The following is a 16,260-nucleotide window of genomic DNA, read 5'->3' as shown; positions in this document are numbered from 1 at the left end:
CAGACCCACAGCTTTCTCGTGAGGGCAGCAGGCTGCACACACACCCCCACCCCCACCCAAGCAATGGAGAACCCCCAAGTTCCCTTTTAATCACAAAATGGCCTGGGTTGAAAAGGACTCATCCAGCTCCAACCCCCTGCTGTGTGCAGCCAACCAGCAGCCCAGGCTGCCCAGAGCCACATCCAGCCTGGCCTTAATGCCTGCAGGGATGGGGCATCCACAGCCTCCTTGGGCAACCTGTTCCAGTGCGTCACCACCCTCTGGGTGAAAAACCTCCTAATACTCAACCTAAACCTCCTGTCTCAGTTTCAAACCATTCCCCCTTGTCCTATCACTACCCACCCTCACAAACAGCCATTCCCCTCCTGTTTATAAGCAGTGTTGTTGCTCCCATTTGCATTTTGGGGGGAACTGACATTCATGCTGTTGTGATAAAATAGATAAAAATAATCCCGGCTATGCTGCTATAATTATCTCTGCTTTTTGCATCTGGGGAATGTTCAGAAATCACACTCTCATGTCACCACGTAGTCAGCTTAGTTTAGAAGCTCATTCCGTTTGAATAATGAAAATAAAAAGCAGTTCCCCGCCTGGACTGTAGCTGTTTCTCCAGCAGATTCTCATGCAAATATAGTCATTCTGGAAAGTTTGTTTCGAAGCCGTGTCAGGAGGAGCAGAAGGGAGAATGCTGACAGTAGAAATCACCCCATACCTACCTGTGTTTTGCATTTTGCAATGTATTTTTACAAATCTTATGACTTAGAACCACTCAGGCCTCCGTTCGGCCTGAGCTCCTCCTCTGTTTAACAAGCAAGAGCTGCCTTAGCCGAGCGCCTTCCAACCGGGCAGCATAGGTGGGGTTAGCTGTGTTTTATGCAGTATTTACAACTGAGAAAATAATGCAACCCTCTTGCAGACCGAGGAACTTTGTGCAACAATTACAGGACAGTATTTTACTCACTTCTGGCTCCTCGGGTGCATTGGAATGACTGCACGGCTGCTGTAACCTAAGACTTTTGAAAGCAGCCTTTGTGACAGCTAATTAAATACGCGCACGTACAGTATCGCGTTTTAAGACAGAACACCACAAAGTGTTTAATAAAGATTAACAGCCCGGATTCCTGATACTGGGAGCAAAGACTGGAAGTCACGTAACTTTCAGGTCCTGAGACTGGGAAAATCATTTTTCCATTTACTGCGTTGCTTTTTATGGTGATGCAGACTGAGAAAATACCTAAATCACAGCAAAACATAACGCGCGGATACTCTGTTACCCAGTTGTCCTCTGTTACATTCAATGGAGACGTACCCCTCTGCTGAGATAACAGACTATCCGTTTGGCCTGAGCTCTGGGCAAAGTCCTGTGGGAAAGAAAAAGAGCATCAGGTTTTCAGATCTTGCATCTGAGGAATTAAAACCATTTTGCAAAGAACACGCCTGCTGTATGAATCTGCACACTAACAGCGCGCTTGGTGTGCTGTGCCCTGTAACACAACGCTGCCAGCACTCACATTCTGTGACACAGAGCAGATTTTACCCAGTTTTAAATATATATATATATATACATTTTCAACAGAGAAAAAGCAGCTTTATTACCTTCCTCAGAAATGATTATTTCTCACTGTTTCCCATTTGAACAACGACTATGGCCGTATTTCTTTACGACAGCACCTTCTGGATGTATTCTGTGGATTCCAAACACGCTCTCTCCATTGCTGACCGACCCAGTTCCATCCCACAGCCCGACATCCCCTTTCCTCCCTTAGAGCAGGCAAAGTTCTCCCCTGGCTGTGATCGGCTCTGGGGAGCACGGCCAGCTCTGCTCCCACGGGCTGCTCCAGGACGGAGCGCTTCGAGCAGCGCCTTTTGTTCGTGCTCTCCCTAAGCAGCGCTGGGACTGTTTGACATGAGACACAACTGAACAGATCCTGGCTATTTCTGACTATTTTTTTCCAGCGCATCCAGAGGCAGAAATAAGAGAAAGGATGTTGCAACCTTCAGGGGATGCAAACAGATCTGCCGGCAGGGAGGTGCAAAGCCGATAGCTGTAAAATCCAGCAATCATTCTCCTTTGATGGATGCTGCACACATTTAACACACTGTATTTAAGTGTTATATTTGTACACACCACCTAACTCTTACATAAACAGGGCTGCTTTTTGCATTCCCTGGCACAGGAAGAATCTCATTTTCTGGTCCCAGGGAAATATTTTGCAGACTTCACCAAACTTCCACGGAAGTGAGTGAGGGATTTGCCTGACAACACAGCAGCGGGTTGAAACCGAAGCAGAGGGGCAGGGCTCTGCTGTGTGCGCGGCTATCAGCGCCCTGTGCCCGTCAGAACCGCTCTCTGTGCACGTTCAACATCTGGGGTTTGATTTTCAAAGGGGTATAACAGTGAAGTAGCAGGTCAGCAATGACAGGGCACTAAGATGGCACACACACACACAAGGATCTTCTATATAATAATGCAACTCCTCTTCTAAAAGCCTGAAAAGAACAGCACGAGGACTTGGCATCTGAGGTAGAAACACGGTCCTAATTCGCATGTTTTGCTTCAGCTAGTATAGATTTAAATGCTACAGTTTCTACTAGAGAAAAGAAATCAAGGTAAATAAACTTATTTATTCGATGGGGGTGACTCTTCCCTCACTCTTCTTTATGTTTTTAAATTGGAGCACAAATCCAGCTTGCTGCATTTACTAATATTGCCGAAGCTACTTTTTTGCCACCGCAGCTTCTACCATGCAACCTGTAGCTCCCATATTAAAATGTGTCCATATAAAAAGTCAAGGTGCAGCATGAATTATGGCTTTGTATTTCAACAGAAGCTCCATAAGCTCTAAAGTTTTCTTTCTTCCTTAAGCTGCTGCTATTTGAGTGTTCAAAGAATGGAAAGCAGCCGTGCTCAGGAGCTCCGTAACTCAGGAGCTACGCTGAGACTTGCAGTAAATATTTAGTTCTCATGTCCTTTCACCTCGATTGGTGCAGCCTGCCTCAGGACTGGCTGTAAGGCATTAGGGAAGAGCTGCAGGACTGTTTCTGTACCAACAATGGGAACTTCCAGGTGACCAAAGCATGTTACTTTGCAGTAGTGTTGATGAAAACAGCATTTAGTTGTTTAAAGACAGACAGTAAAATATATAGAAAGCATAAAACAAACTTGGTAAGTACGGCACAGCACATAGACTGATACAAAGGGAACAAAGCTGCTGTAAGGCCTTATTTAGAGCAGTATTTGTAACAACCTCAGTGGCTTACTGTCAGAAATAAAGACTGCATGATCAGACCAGTAACATATGTTGTGTGCCTTCTGCATCGAATATATACATGGCTGTTCTGCTCTCTGTAAATCTGCTGTGTGCAGTGTACAGACATACATTTAGATGTAAACAGATTAATATACCGATTTCAAATACGCTGCATATGCAGTAGTTTAAAAATAAGTGAAGTATCTTAAGGATTGCCTTGTAATAGCACGATCCACATCACATCTTTCAGGCACATCAATAACTTCAGTGAAAGCAGGATTCTGCACGCGACAGCGAGAACCTGAACTGCTCGGGTAACCTTTCAGTGTTATAAGATATCTCAAGTACAGGCATAATCTGTGGTTTGAAAAGAGCTGCAGAGAATCTTAAAGTACTTCAGTGCTGTTTACTTGCTTTATGTAGGGCAAATAATTTCCACACACACAGCAAAGGCGAGAAAAAGGGCCGCAGCCATCCTGCGAGCGCTGCTGCACAGCACTGCTACCTGAATGAACGTGGCGAGGAGCACACAGCTCATCTCCTGCTCCAGAATGAGCTTGTTCTGAGGGTTATTGTAACAGGCAGCTATTAGCGAAGGGAAGAGCACTTTGATTAACCGAGGATCGCTGAAATACTGGAAAGGCAGCTGGCACAGCTTCTGCAGCACGGTGGGGTGACGGCCAGACTGTACGATGATCTGAAAGACAAACGTAACACAATGAGAACGTGTGCTTGAGCTGGTCTTCATGTGGATCAACCAGAGCGCTGAAGTCATGCTGGAAATATGAGCACGGATGAGAAGAAAACATTTTAGTAAATACTAATAATAAATCTTAGAACACTTAGCCCAAATAGCTCCTGTTTTAGTGTGCGAGTATTGTATTTACTGCAGAGGAACACTGAGAATTAAGGCTGTAAACTGCTTTTGCCTCTATTACCAAAAAAAGACAATAATAAAAAACCCTAGAAACAGATTAATCTGAGGATTACGATACTTTCACTTAAGACAAAGAATGAAAGCAAAGAGACTGTTTTAAGTTAGAAGTGCAAAACAACTCTCCCAACTGCAGCCATTTAAACGCAGTAAGTGTGTCTTTATTTCAATTAAAAAAGAAAAAAAGGCAAGAGCAAGATCCGAGATCACCAGGACTGTAAAAACCCACATGCAGCTCGCTCATCCTTTACCCAAGTGCTCTCTGGCAGCCAGAGAGGACTCTGTTTCATCGCGGATGTCTGCTATGCATTCTCAGGCACTGAAAAGAAAAGGTGATTGTAAGCTGCACAGCAACTAGTTTCAGTGGAGACTCTGAAAGACCCTCCCATCTGTATTTCTTATCTCAGTTTCTATCAGTGCCATTGACTCTAAAAGGAGAATTGTTTAGATAAATGGGACTGTTGTCATGAAGCAGGCTAAGTTTACAACTGTGTACATCTGAAGAAATCAGGCAATGCTATACTGCTCTCTCGCAAAGGAACCTTTCCCATTTACTTGATATTCTCATACAGCCTTTGTGATACGCTACAAAATGTCAGAATCGGATCTGTTCCAAGGAACCTCGATTAGACAATTATAATATGAAAGAGCTGCCTGACCCAAAGTTGGCTTTTCAGCATAGGAGGAAGCTCCTATAGGGCTGAACACTGTAAAACTTAGGGTCACGACTGTAAATTGTACTTGGAAAAACACAATTTTACAGGTACACACCCAGACAAGACTGCGTTCAAATTAAAACCAGAAGGACAGAAAGCAGCAGTCGAGACCACAGGGACATAAATTACAGGGATTTACAAGTTTTCAAAGCACTTTTAACAATACCTTAAGAACACACTGAGTCGATAATGCAGTTCAGTTTAAAAACAAGATCAACAAAGTAATCGTTTGCGTTCTTGCAGTTCACCAGCCTAAAATACACTGAAAACCTTTCAAAATACTGGTAGAAATGTCTTAATGACCTTAAAGCCGGGAGGAATTTTTAAGAGGCAGACAAATATGTGACAATTAAGCATTGCTCTTTTGAGGAAAGCATCTACCAGCCCACCACCGAAGCATTTGGATGATGCTACACTTAACTGCTGGCTACCATTCCTGGTGATTACTGCTGGGATCCTATATTTACTGTTATAACACATTCATTATTATTATTAATTATTCACTCTGGGTTTCTCTACAGCAAATCCTCCAATCAGAAAAGCTCTTTTAATCACTCGCAGTTTTACTCCAATAGCTACAACTTGTGATGGAGGACAGAGGAAGGGAAACCCGTCTCTTTGTTGCTGCCCGCTGGACTTGCTGAACAGGCACAGGACAAGCAGTTCTGAGCTCTTTTCCTTTCTCACTTCACCCCCCTCACCCACTCTAAAAATGCCACGGGTAATTTGTGTATATGGACACAACATCACCACTTCTGTGTTGTTTTCCCCAGCTTCTTAACTACAACATTATTGACATTGAAGATAGGAAAGTTCTATTTGGGAGCTGCTCGTTGTTTTAATCTGGCATTAATCACATGTGGAATCAATTTAATGAGTTCAGCTCATTGTATTAATGCAGTTACTAAACCTGATACACTACAGTACGTACAGTCATGAAACAACTCCTATCTGGAAAAAACCTGAAGACACACAAACCTCCAACAGAGCAGAAAGTGCAGCCCAGAACTCCACTTAGCAGATGACCAATAAAGAAAACAAATCAGCTCCTCATCTATGACTTCTTTACAGTTTAAAAAAAGACTCCTCTCTATTTTTATTTTAAACAGTGACTTCTGTCTCCTTGCTGAATGATCCAAGGGAGTTTTGCAGGCCTGGAATACTCATAAAGTGCTCCAATAGGAGATACAAACTGCTTACTGAAAGGTAGCACAGGAACACACGCCACGTGCTGGAATCCTAGAATTAGCTTTTCTTGCTGCTCCCTCTCCAGCCTGAAAGTCAGATATGCCTGCCAGGCGTAACAAGATCCTAATTAAATCTCTGCGTTTCTGTACAGCCAAGCATTTCAGCACCTGCCCAACTTCAGATAGGTGCCCAGGTCCCATTAATATTTGCTTGCCATTTTGTTTTTCTGAATTGAGACCTCTCTATCAAATTGCTAAAAGCTATGTGCTTTTTATTGTTCCTCAGAGCAGGAAACTCTGTGATGTTGTGTTCAGTATTTGATTTCAAATGTTGCCTCCTGTTGAAATTAAGATATTCATACCACAGTATTGCTTTTGCCTGAGCATTGCTTAAATAGCACATCCTACTTTCCATGTAGAAGCCTGCTGAAAATGAGGAACCGGAACATCTGGGAAGAACTCAAGCAGCTTCTCCATTACATAAGCTGATAGGAAGGCTGCATAATGTATACCACTCTAATATCAAACTTTGTTAGCAGGTGCTCACCCCTTCCCTAGCAGGCAGCCCCTGCTCCCATTTGCCCCTCAAGTGCAATGACTGCCCTGACCCATAGAAGCTAATCTCTAAGGAAAGAATGATTCCTCATGTCTCAAAATGAAATCCACCTCTTTTTTTCCTCAAGTTTATTTGGACCAATATTGACTATGCAGTATATTGCTTACCCATTAGCTGTGATTCTTCTAGCTGTGAAAGTCTGAGGCAGTATAAAAATCAGTCTTTCAAAACAGGCTACAGTGACAAAAGCCAGCAATATGCCACACAGCTCTCGAGCAATAAAGAAGGACAATCAATCAAAAAATTAAAAGCTCCTTGTAGCACTGGGGACGCAATAAAGTTGTGAAGGGAACTCATCATTCTGCTGGGAAATCAGGCTTACCCTGCCACTGAAATAAGGCTCCTGGCTACGCACCCGAGGTGACTGCTACGAGGCTATAACCTGTCCTGGATCTTACTGTCCTTCTCTGTATGCACACCAGAACTGGTCCAGCCACCTCCCCTTGCTTCCTGGCACCTTGTAAAGCAGACCTTCACAGCACTGACAAGTTTGCTACAGAACTAATAACCACAAGGGCCTAAATAACCTAGATTTGACTTTCCCCAGGAAGTGGAAGGTATGTGCAGCTCTCCCCTTTTCTAGGAAGCTCCAGAGTCCCAAAATGAACTTTCCGTGGATCCCAGAGCAGGAGAATCTGAATTCTGCTGCTCCCTTCCTTGCTCACAAGGACAGGAGATAACTGCTCGCACACAATGCAGCAATGCTTGCACAACTGCTACCAAGAGAAAGACATTTTGGTGGACACCTCACAACCCTGTGTACCACGCACAGCACATAAAACATACATCTGAATCAACCTTTCCCTTCATTCCTTTTGTTCTGAGCAAAAGACACAGCTACTTACACGTGTACGTATGAACGTTGTTCAAAGCTGTGCTGTAAACCTTCCTAGCTACCAGGATTCTGCTTTACTGATTGTTAGGTACCAGCAGCTACACATCAAATTAGTCAAATCTTACCACATCAATGGCGAATTGTACAACAATGTTAAACTAAGAGCCCTCTGCTCTTTGGAACCATATTTTGGTAATTAAGTTCACAAACACTTGGTAGGTAACAATCAACATTTTCTCGGAGGAATCTCAAATGTCACTCAGAAAGTTGAAAGAACGACTGCATGTAAAAAATACCGAGCAAACATCACCCAAATGAAGGCAAACTGCTGATTCACGTGCTCCTTCAGACCTCTAAGAGCCTGATTCTACTGATGGTTTCAGGTTTGATTTACTGAGAACTGCCCATACCTTTGGAAAGCCATGAGGCACCATCAGCTGATCTGCAGAGCACGTCTAAAATCTGCAGGAGCATTTCCCATCTATCCAATTATTTCCTCTGAGGTTGCTGACATCCGTTTAGTAATTGGACCAAGCGCTAAAGGTTGCAGTTCTTACAAATGAAAAGTGAGACAAAATTGTCACACCGACGTGAGAACTGGAAACAGGAAAACGTGCTTGGATCCCAGCTTTGTCAAGATTCAAACTTCCTGAAGTGAAACCTTTCTCAGCTCTCAGAAAGAAAAACTGCTCATGAAAAGGTGTATTCCATAACTGCTGAGTAACAAATACAGCCATTGTAACTGAAAGCTGAATTACACTTCTAGAAATAGATCCTTCTCAATAAAATGTCGGGGTTTTATGAAGCAAAGCACTAACACGTGTGCTTCCACTTGACTGCTGTATTCTGCTGCAACCTATTTCATCTTTAGATGCAATTTTCTGAGAGCAACGTGCACGTTAGAGCTAACAGCTCTCTGAGGGGCACTCCTGGTGTTTCCCCAGCCCTGTACGACCCACTGCTCCAAACTTGGACAAGGCCATTGTAAACATTCGACTCTTAAAATTCTACTGTTGGTATGGGAACTACTAATGTTTCTTCTCTATTTATCATTTATATCAAAGTCAATTCTAATTTGTACAAACAACTAAACGTTATTGAACTGGAACTGAAACACCGTGCATCTATTCTTTGTAACTACACAGAATACATCAAACGGTTAAAGGCTTTTGTTTGATGTAAGGTTATTTATAACTTGGTAAAAGAAATAAATCTTTATATTAGTAGTCCGGAGTTTCTCTTCAAAGTTAGATCTGCATTATTTCTTTGCTCCTATATAAACAGACCCCATACTGCCAGCATTCAATCAGAGGAATATGTCACCACTTAGACTCTTCTTCTGTTTTAAGGTCAAGCTCTTTTCTTTCCATTTTGCAAACTCCACTATTGGCAGGGCTCTGTGCAAAGAATGTTCTAAATTCCTTCTGACATCTTATCAGGAGACTGAGCACCATTTCTACGTAAAAATAATGTGCCGAAACATTACGTTAAGATTTTAAAATAAGAATTTGGTCTATTTGAAAAATGTCAATGTTTATTTTCTTAGCATCACACAAAAGCTTTCAGAGAGAAGTTCAGCAGATAACGGAGATCAGAATTAATGCTTTTCTCCCTACAAACCATAGTAGGAGCAGCATCCTTCCAGAGGTTTTCATGTAATCACCCAAAACCATGTGAGCATTTCAGCTAGAACAATGGCAAATATAACACAATGATGCATTTAAAAATGCTATAAAATTTATCAGCAGTGCTGCTTGGGGGAAAAAGTGAAAAGGTGTAAAATTCCTGAAAAAATGCCACTAAAAATAACAGGGCACCTTAGATAAAAGATAGCAAAGTACACAGCTATTAAATTCAGCAAGAAGCAAATGATATTAAACTGATCTTGTAAAAGATCAGCTCCATTACAATGTGCTGAGAGGAGAATGGAAACAATTTGAATATGTATTGAGGCTGCTTGGTCATTAAGCACATGCTCAGGCTGCAGGATGAACACGTAACCAAACACCTGAACCAGAAAGAGAAGTAACGAAAAGCTTAACTCTAAAAACAACAGCATTTTAGCATTTAACATACTGACATAAAATCATTTACCCATGAGGGCACAATCATGCTTAGTGTTAAACATATATTAAGAACCTTGCTAAATTCCAGTGTATCATTTCTTTCTAGAAAATGGATTATGGTTTCTAAAATACCCTAACAGTAGATTTACACATTTAAGTGTTGGACTAATATTTTTATTTTATTAGAAGAGCTTATTATTATGCATCAGATCTACTGAGCAAGGCTTTTATTTTGTAAGCTTAAAGCTATTATGCCATGTTTAGGTTAGATAGATATTAGGGGGAAGTTTTTCACCAGAAGGTGGTGATGCACTGGAACAGGTTGCCCAAGGAGGCTGTGGATGCCCCATCCCTGCAGGCATTCAAGGCCAGGCTGGATGTGGCTCTGGGCAGCCTGGGCTGCTGGTTGGTGACCCTGCACACAGCAGCAGGTTGGAACTGGATGAGCACTGCAGTCCTTTTCAACTCAGGCCATTCTTTGATTCTACGTCTCAGATCCTGAAACATGATTCTGAACACTGAAATGGTCAGAACTGGCCCGTGCAATCCTGCTTTCTTTACTCATTTAGAATCATGCAACTGTTTCAGTTGGAAGGGACCTTTAAAGGCCATTTGGTCTAACTCACCTGCAATGAGCAGGGATGCCCACAGCTCCATCAGGTGCTCAGAGCCTGGTCCACCCTTAGAGCTGGAACTCCACACTGATGCGAATGAAGAATTCTTGATTTAAAGCCTAGAGAGAACTGGGCTTCAGCTGAAAGAAGTTCAGAACGACTACTCAAAGAGCAACTCTACTCTGCCATCATCCTTGAAAGTAGAACTAGCCGGGTAAGAATTGCCAGGAGGAGCGAGTAAATAAAATATTACAGCTTAAAACGCTCTCTGAGCATTCTCTCTGTTCAAAAGCAACAAGCCTCTTCTGTCACACTCCAAAAACCTACTTGCAAATGTAGTCTTCATATTTTTTTATTACCAGTACATCTTGCTTTTTGGCTTTCACAATAAATACAGAGGCTTTGTAAAAATACCCAATCAACATTAAGGACTGTGAAACACATCGTGCCATTTGACATGCTGAGCTGGCTGAGAAAAAGCTTCAAAGAACAAGAAAACGTTCTCATCCATCACAAAAAAATGTGCTATAATTTGCCCGTAACTAAGAGCAGAGGAAGACAGGCCAGATTTTCCATAGCATACATTTACGCAAGACTTAATGCATTTTATTTTTTCTTTAAATTTCAGCATCACTTCAATCAAGTGATACTCAATTGAGCTAAATACGATGACGTAGGTTTCTGAGACTTCTCTGGGTCTCTTGGAGGCTCCCCTCCCTTAGAGCAGCAATTGTCAGCTGCTGGAGCCCAAAGCTGTGAATAGAGAGCAGGCCGATGTCCTCTCTGCGTGGGGCACAGTCACTGGGGGTCCGCAGAGACTTAGAAAGCCTACAGTCAAATGGGAGAAGAACAGGGAGTTCCTTCACACATGGGGCAAGACAGACAATAGTTTGCAAGGCCTGATTAAAGATCTGCAGACTTCAGACTTTGTGTTAAGTTTTGGTGTGAAATTTAATTTCCATGGAAAGGAGAGAAAGGCACGCTTGGTTAGAAAGAGGCAGAGCAAAGGGCAAGCATTGTGCAAGCCTGTGCAGCCATCACTGCCAGTGTATCTCCAAAGCCAAAATATGCCAGGCCAAGGTCTCTGCTGAGAAGAAACTGCTTATTACACAGAGTTGTGCCAGACTCTGTGGTGTGTTTCTGACGTGGACAAAAGTCCACAGGGGATTAAGCTGAGACCACCAAGCTCTCTCTCTTCCTGACCCAAGATTGGCACGTAGGTTGTCAGAGGCTGTGACATGGGACAGTCGCTCTCTCCGGGCCTCTCCATCTTGAAGCTTTAGTTATGGACTGTGCTTTAAGGCTGTGGGAGGACTCCTTTTAATGATGCTGATGTTTATTCTTTGTTGGTTTTTTTTTTTTGCAGTTTAAAATGAGAGAATAAGATGGGCACAACTGCTTTCATTTCTCCCACCAACTCCTGTACGCACTCTCCCGCTCCTATTGGAATCTGCCATTACAAACTGAAACTAAATACGACCGATTTCATTTTAAGCCTTTGCTCATATTACATTTCCTTCCCTACGGCCGCTCAAAACAAACCAAAAAAGAAGTATGAGATGCACTTTGGAGCAATAGAAATACAGTTAAAGCACCAAGTGTGAAATATTCAGTCTCCTCTGCTCGTCTTGTGTTTTATTTGCATTGCCATCAATTGCTCTGAAAAGATTGTTGTTTATCAGGAAGCTCAAATAACAGCGGAGGTGTCTGACAAATCACCCAAGAGGCATTTCCACTTCTCTCTGTCTCGTGAGGAATGCCAGCTTTTCTGAAAACATCACTTAAGTGAATTGATGTGGGCTGACTGCGTAAGATTGATAGGAAAAAAAGCACACGTTACTGAGTTGTTTAATTTACTGCATTTTAAGATGCTGAGTTTAATCCTCAGGGTTTTTATTGCTCACAAGCTGCAGCGCTCCTACCTAAACGGCAATCCAGGCTACAGCTTCACATGAATTTCTCACTGAAATCAGCTATTCCACAAATTATCATTATTATTATTATTTTTAATCTAAACTCAAAGTTTTCAAAGGCTTTTTTTTTTTTTTTTTGAAAGACTTGTCTTCAACATGAATTCCACACCCCTAAAAATACTTCCTTACAATTTACTTTCAAGTACGGCCATTTATTACACAGTAACTACCAATTCCTGCACCTTTACTCCTGCTCCACTTTTAGAAACCCCACACACCAGATTAAAATCATTCCAGCCCAGCACAGCCCCCAAAGAACACAAATAATGGAAGTTTAACGATGGCAGCCAGTAAACAACTCCCGTGGAATCTCTGAACAGTATTTTTATACACTGCTCTAAGTTTCCCTGTTTCTTCCAGTTTCCAAGTTTGTGATCTCTGCGTTTTAAAACTACTCCTTCATGCAAACACTCGAGCAAACCGGCCGCACACTGAAACTCAGTGAAAGCAAACACTGTCAGCTGCACAGAGTAATTTCCCTAAAGATGGCAGTTTGTAAACTGAATGCATCCTCTAAGTGTCCCTTACAACCTGGCAGCACTTGTAGCCACACTCACAGCTCATCTCATACACACATATATATACACGTGATGTGTTAATCAGCTTTGAGTTCATACACACCCTACTTAATAAGGAATAAAATGTTCTGCTGTTTTAGGACAGAAATAATATTTATAACAGAAAAGAAATGCTAAAAAGTCAGAAAATGTAACAATAAATCAGTCATTTAAAATAAAAAAGAATTAAGATTCCCTGTAAGAAGCACTTCTTGAGACCTCCTATTGGGTTTCCTTTGTGATGCAAATGAGCAATAAACTCCATGAATGTTTCCAAATTGTGCCTTCCATACGACTCTGTTTCTTTGAACATTATATTTATACCTGTGACACTACTTTGTGATGTTACATATTTTTAAGACAGGAGAAATTCCTTTCCCAAGATACCCCGTAACCTCACTGTTACTTATGCCTCTAAGTGAAGCAAGATGGCACGGCTGAAATAGGCTCTACATCAGACTCTCCATGGCTGTACAATACGGATAAATTCCCCTTGAGTCAACAACTATTGAATTCAAACCGTGTGCACCTTCTGTTTTCTAAGCTTATTCAATATTAACATTTCAATTATTCCTAAATTCACAATAAGAGTTGTGTACTGTTCCTATGGGCACAGCTGTCAGGAGGATAAAAGGTCCGGAAGGACAGACAAGTAAGTTAGTTAAACTAATGCAATTGCAAGGCAAACTTTCTGGGACGAAATCCCTTCCTCAAAGACATATGGTTTGCATATCTTCTCTTTTTTTTTCTCTCCAATTGCGTTGGTTATCAGTAGAAGTTCTTAACTGTATCTACGAATAAAATAAAAACTGTAAAGCTGCAGACAACTCAGCTGAGTTCTCTGACAGAAGAGCTGCATTCTGCAATGTACTAAAAACACCTATTTTCAGTTCAACAGTTCCAAAGCATAAAGTCCCGTTCCACACGGGTGCCAGAAGCCGGTGAGATTCTGCTGGAGCACTCTATAAAATACATCGTCTGCCAAACAGGAAAAGAAAAATAAAGAAGAAAAAAAAGCTCTTCTGATTTAAATATTTAAATAAGTTGCACCATCGAGTGTTGCAAACAATGCAACTTCCTTCAGAGCCTGCCAGACGAGGTCCCAAGTCGGAGGATCTGATTTGCGAGGACTTTTCAAATGAAAAATATTTGCTAAGTGCAATGCATATGGAAAGATTTCTATTCCCAGTACAGCCATGTAAAAGCAGCCAAATCATCTGTCATTCATGTTAATTTAATTACGGGACCACATTCAATTATCCAATATAATATGTAAATGAAATGAGCTGACAGCGCATGCTAATTATAGTCATTGCAATAATTAAACTGAAGAAAGGGAATAAAAGCGTAATGGGATAGGATATTTTTAATTAACAAGAACATTTTAATTAGCAGCTGTAGTCCTACAGCGTGGTGCGACGGGTTTATCCCGAGATTGGACATTACTCTTATGACAGTTGGGTTGTCCAGCCCTACCCTCGGCACCAGGGGACCCGTTTCGGATGCTAATAGATGAAGGGGTGGCCACCAAAGTGAACCCAAGTCGTGGCTCGCTCTGCAGGCGCCTACCAGAGCTGAGCTCCCTGTCCTGCAAAACAAGGGCTGTCTATTGCTATCGTAAACAGAAGTTCACGTGCCGAGACAAAACAGACAGCGCCGTTTAGGCATGACTAATGATGCCGAAGCATTTAAAATATTAAAGGAACACTTTGCTTTCTGAAATTTTCAGTTTCATAACTGATTTATTTCCCCAGTGACGGCAGCTGCCTCAAAAAGGCTCTCTGGACATTAAAACAAAATACAAAACAAAACAGGGAAGGAGTATCACCGATATATTATATGTGGGCAGTCAGCAAAAATTGAAGTCTTGCTAAAATAAACAGAGCGTGAGCTACCAAAACACTTCGGAATGCATTCCTTAGCAACCCACTGCCCTTGTCGCTCCTCGACAGAACCATTTGGGCCCAGGCTGATGGTAGGACATGGAAGCCCAGCCACAGACCAGCACACACGCACAGGACCCACTGCAGGGCTCCTGCCAGCTGCACGGAGTGCTGATGAAAGAATCCTCTCCACTAACAGTAAAGACCCTGTACTGCTCACTGAACATACGATGCTGTCGGAAAATTTCACTCTATGAGCATGAAATATTTAGGAAATTGTCCTTTAGTTTGACTCCGCGGTAGCAATAATTAACTTAAAACCAGAAAATCCGCGTTCATGTTGGCAGACTGGAAAGCCTCTTAATTTATTATTATTATTTTTTTAAAGAAATCTATTCTCTAAATTGCACACTTCTGAATCACGAGTGTCCTTTTTTTCCTGCCTCTCAGTGTGCCTTTTGGAGTACTTTATCTCTTTGTGTAGTTGGACGGAGGCACAGCAGAAGCTGTAAATAACAGTTTTCTTGCGAGTTCAAGGGAATGAAAACTTCGGCAGCTTTGTAATATGGGATAGGAATTTAGAGAGGAACAGACCTATTTAAACAACAAACAATTCAAACAAAAAAGCATTTGACTTCAAGAATAACGCAGGTTTGCTGTGAAATGCATTAGTTATCAACTTTGTAAAAGTCTGTTCCAGTAGTAAATAAAAAGAGCTCCCAGGCACTGTGAAGGTTTGGCTTCATCGCTCAAGTCCCGCGGATCTATTTTTACGAGGCAGTTCTTTCCAGGATTTCAAGTCTGCTACGTGAAAAGCTTTCACTGCGAGGCCTATTTTTTATTTTTAGTAGCACTCTGCGAATGGTCCACAATGAAAGGGGAAAAAAAATGGGAAGCTCAAAACGTAGTAAAAAAATTAAACCATGAGGGAATTAATAGGAAGCACTTCCTGTTTCAGTCAGGGCATCCTATCTTTATTGGAAGTCACAACACTAACAGCACCTGAATGATGGCCTGCTTAGTAGCAAATGATGGCATGCTCAGCAGTAAAAGTAAAAAATACTGTTGTATAAGCTTCCCTACATTTTATGAGTATCTGACTAAGATTCTGCCTTTTTGGAATATTAGCAACGCTGTCAGGAAAAGCACAATCACTCCAATAGGAATAATAAGGAATCACTCCAATAGGGAAATGCAGAGAGTCTATGGTGAGCAGAACAGTCCTCCAGCACTGTTCAGCCTGTTAATTCACATCAAGTACTGTCATGGGCAGCATTCTGATGAACAAAAATGCTGCTTTCTCATTGACAAGCTAGGAAACAGGAATATCACATCACCGAATCTCTGCAGATAGCACTGCCAAAGCAAACCACCATCAGAGACCACATTCAGCACACAAGCAGTACCACCCTACCGTGGTCATTTAACCAGAGACCTAAAGCTGCCTCACAGAGCTGCCAAAGCTGCCTTTTAGTCTTGAAAACTAACTCCGTTCAGGGGCAGATTACTGACAGCACATGACCCCAACCACAGGCACACACACAGAAAGCTCCAAGACACTGAGATTACCAGCGGGAAGGAGGCCCACAGAACGGCACATGATGCACACACTTTGTCTCTTGACTGCA

General features: G+C 42.0%; 1 protein-coding gene across 8 annotated transcripts in view; it reads right to left on the bottom strand.

The window, feature by feature from the left end:
• The window catches only part of SCAPER (S-phase cyclin A associated protein in the ER), a 131,761-nt gene that overhangs the window by 513 nt on the left and 114,988 nt on the right, over positions 1–16,260 (bottom strand). For 3 of the 8 annotated variants that reach the window (XM_015872636.2, XM_032446772.1, XM_015872634.2), the window contains exons 30-31: positions 3,757–3,948; positions 193–1,361 (exon numbers count right to left, since the gene is read on the bottom strand). In XM_015872636.2, the coding sequence (XP_015728122.1) occupies positions 1,008–1,361; positions 3,757–3,948 (546 nt within the window). In that variant the 3' untranslated portion in view covers positions 193–1,007. Of the gene's footprint in view, positions 1–192; positions 1,362–3,756; positions 3,949–10,051; positions 11,048–16,260 lie in introns of those variants that run through there. The other 5 variants (XM_032446774.1, XM_032446775.1, XM_032446773.1 and 2 more) reach the window with 4 other exon arrangements.

The sequence above is a fragment of the Coturnix japonica genome, chromosome 10 (genome assembly GCF_001577835.2).
Source record: "Coturnix japonica isolate 7356 chromosome 10, Coturnix japonica 2.1, whole genome shotgun sequence".
Taxonomy (NCBI): domain Eukaryota; kingdom Metazoa; phylum Chordata; class Aves; order Galliformes; family Phasianidae; genus Coturnix; species Coturnix japonica.
The sequence above is the reverse complement of the archived record's forward strand: the minus strand, read 5'-3'. Positions and strand labels throughout refer to the sequence as shown.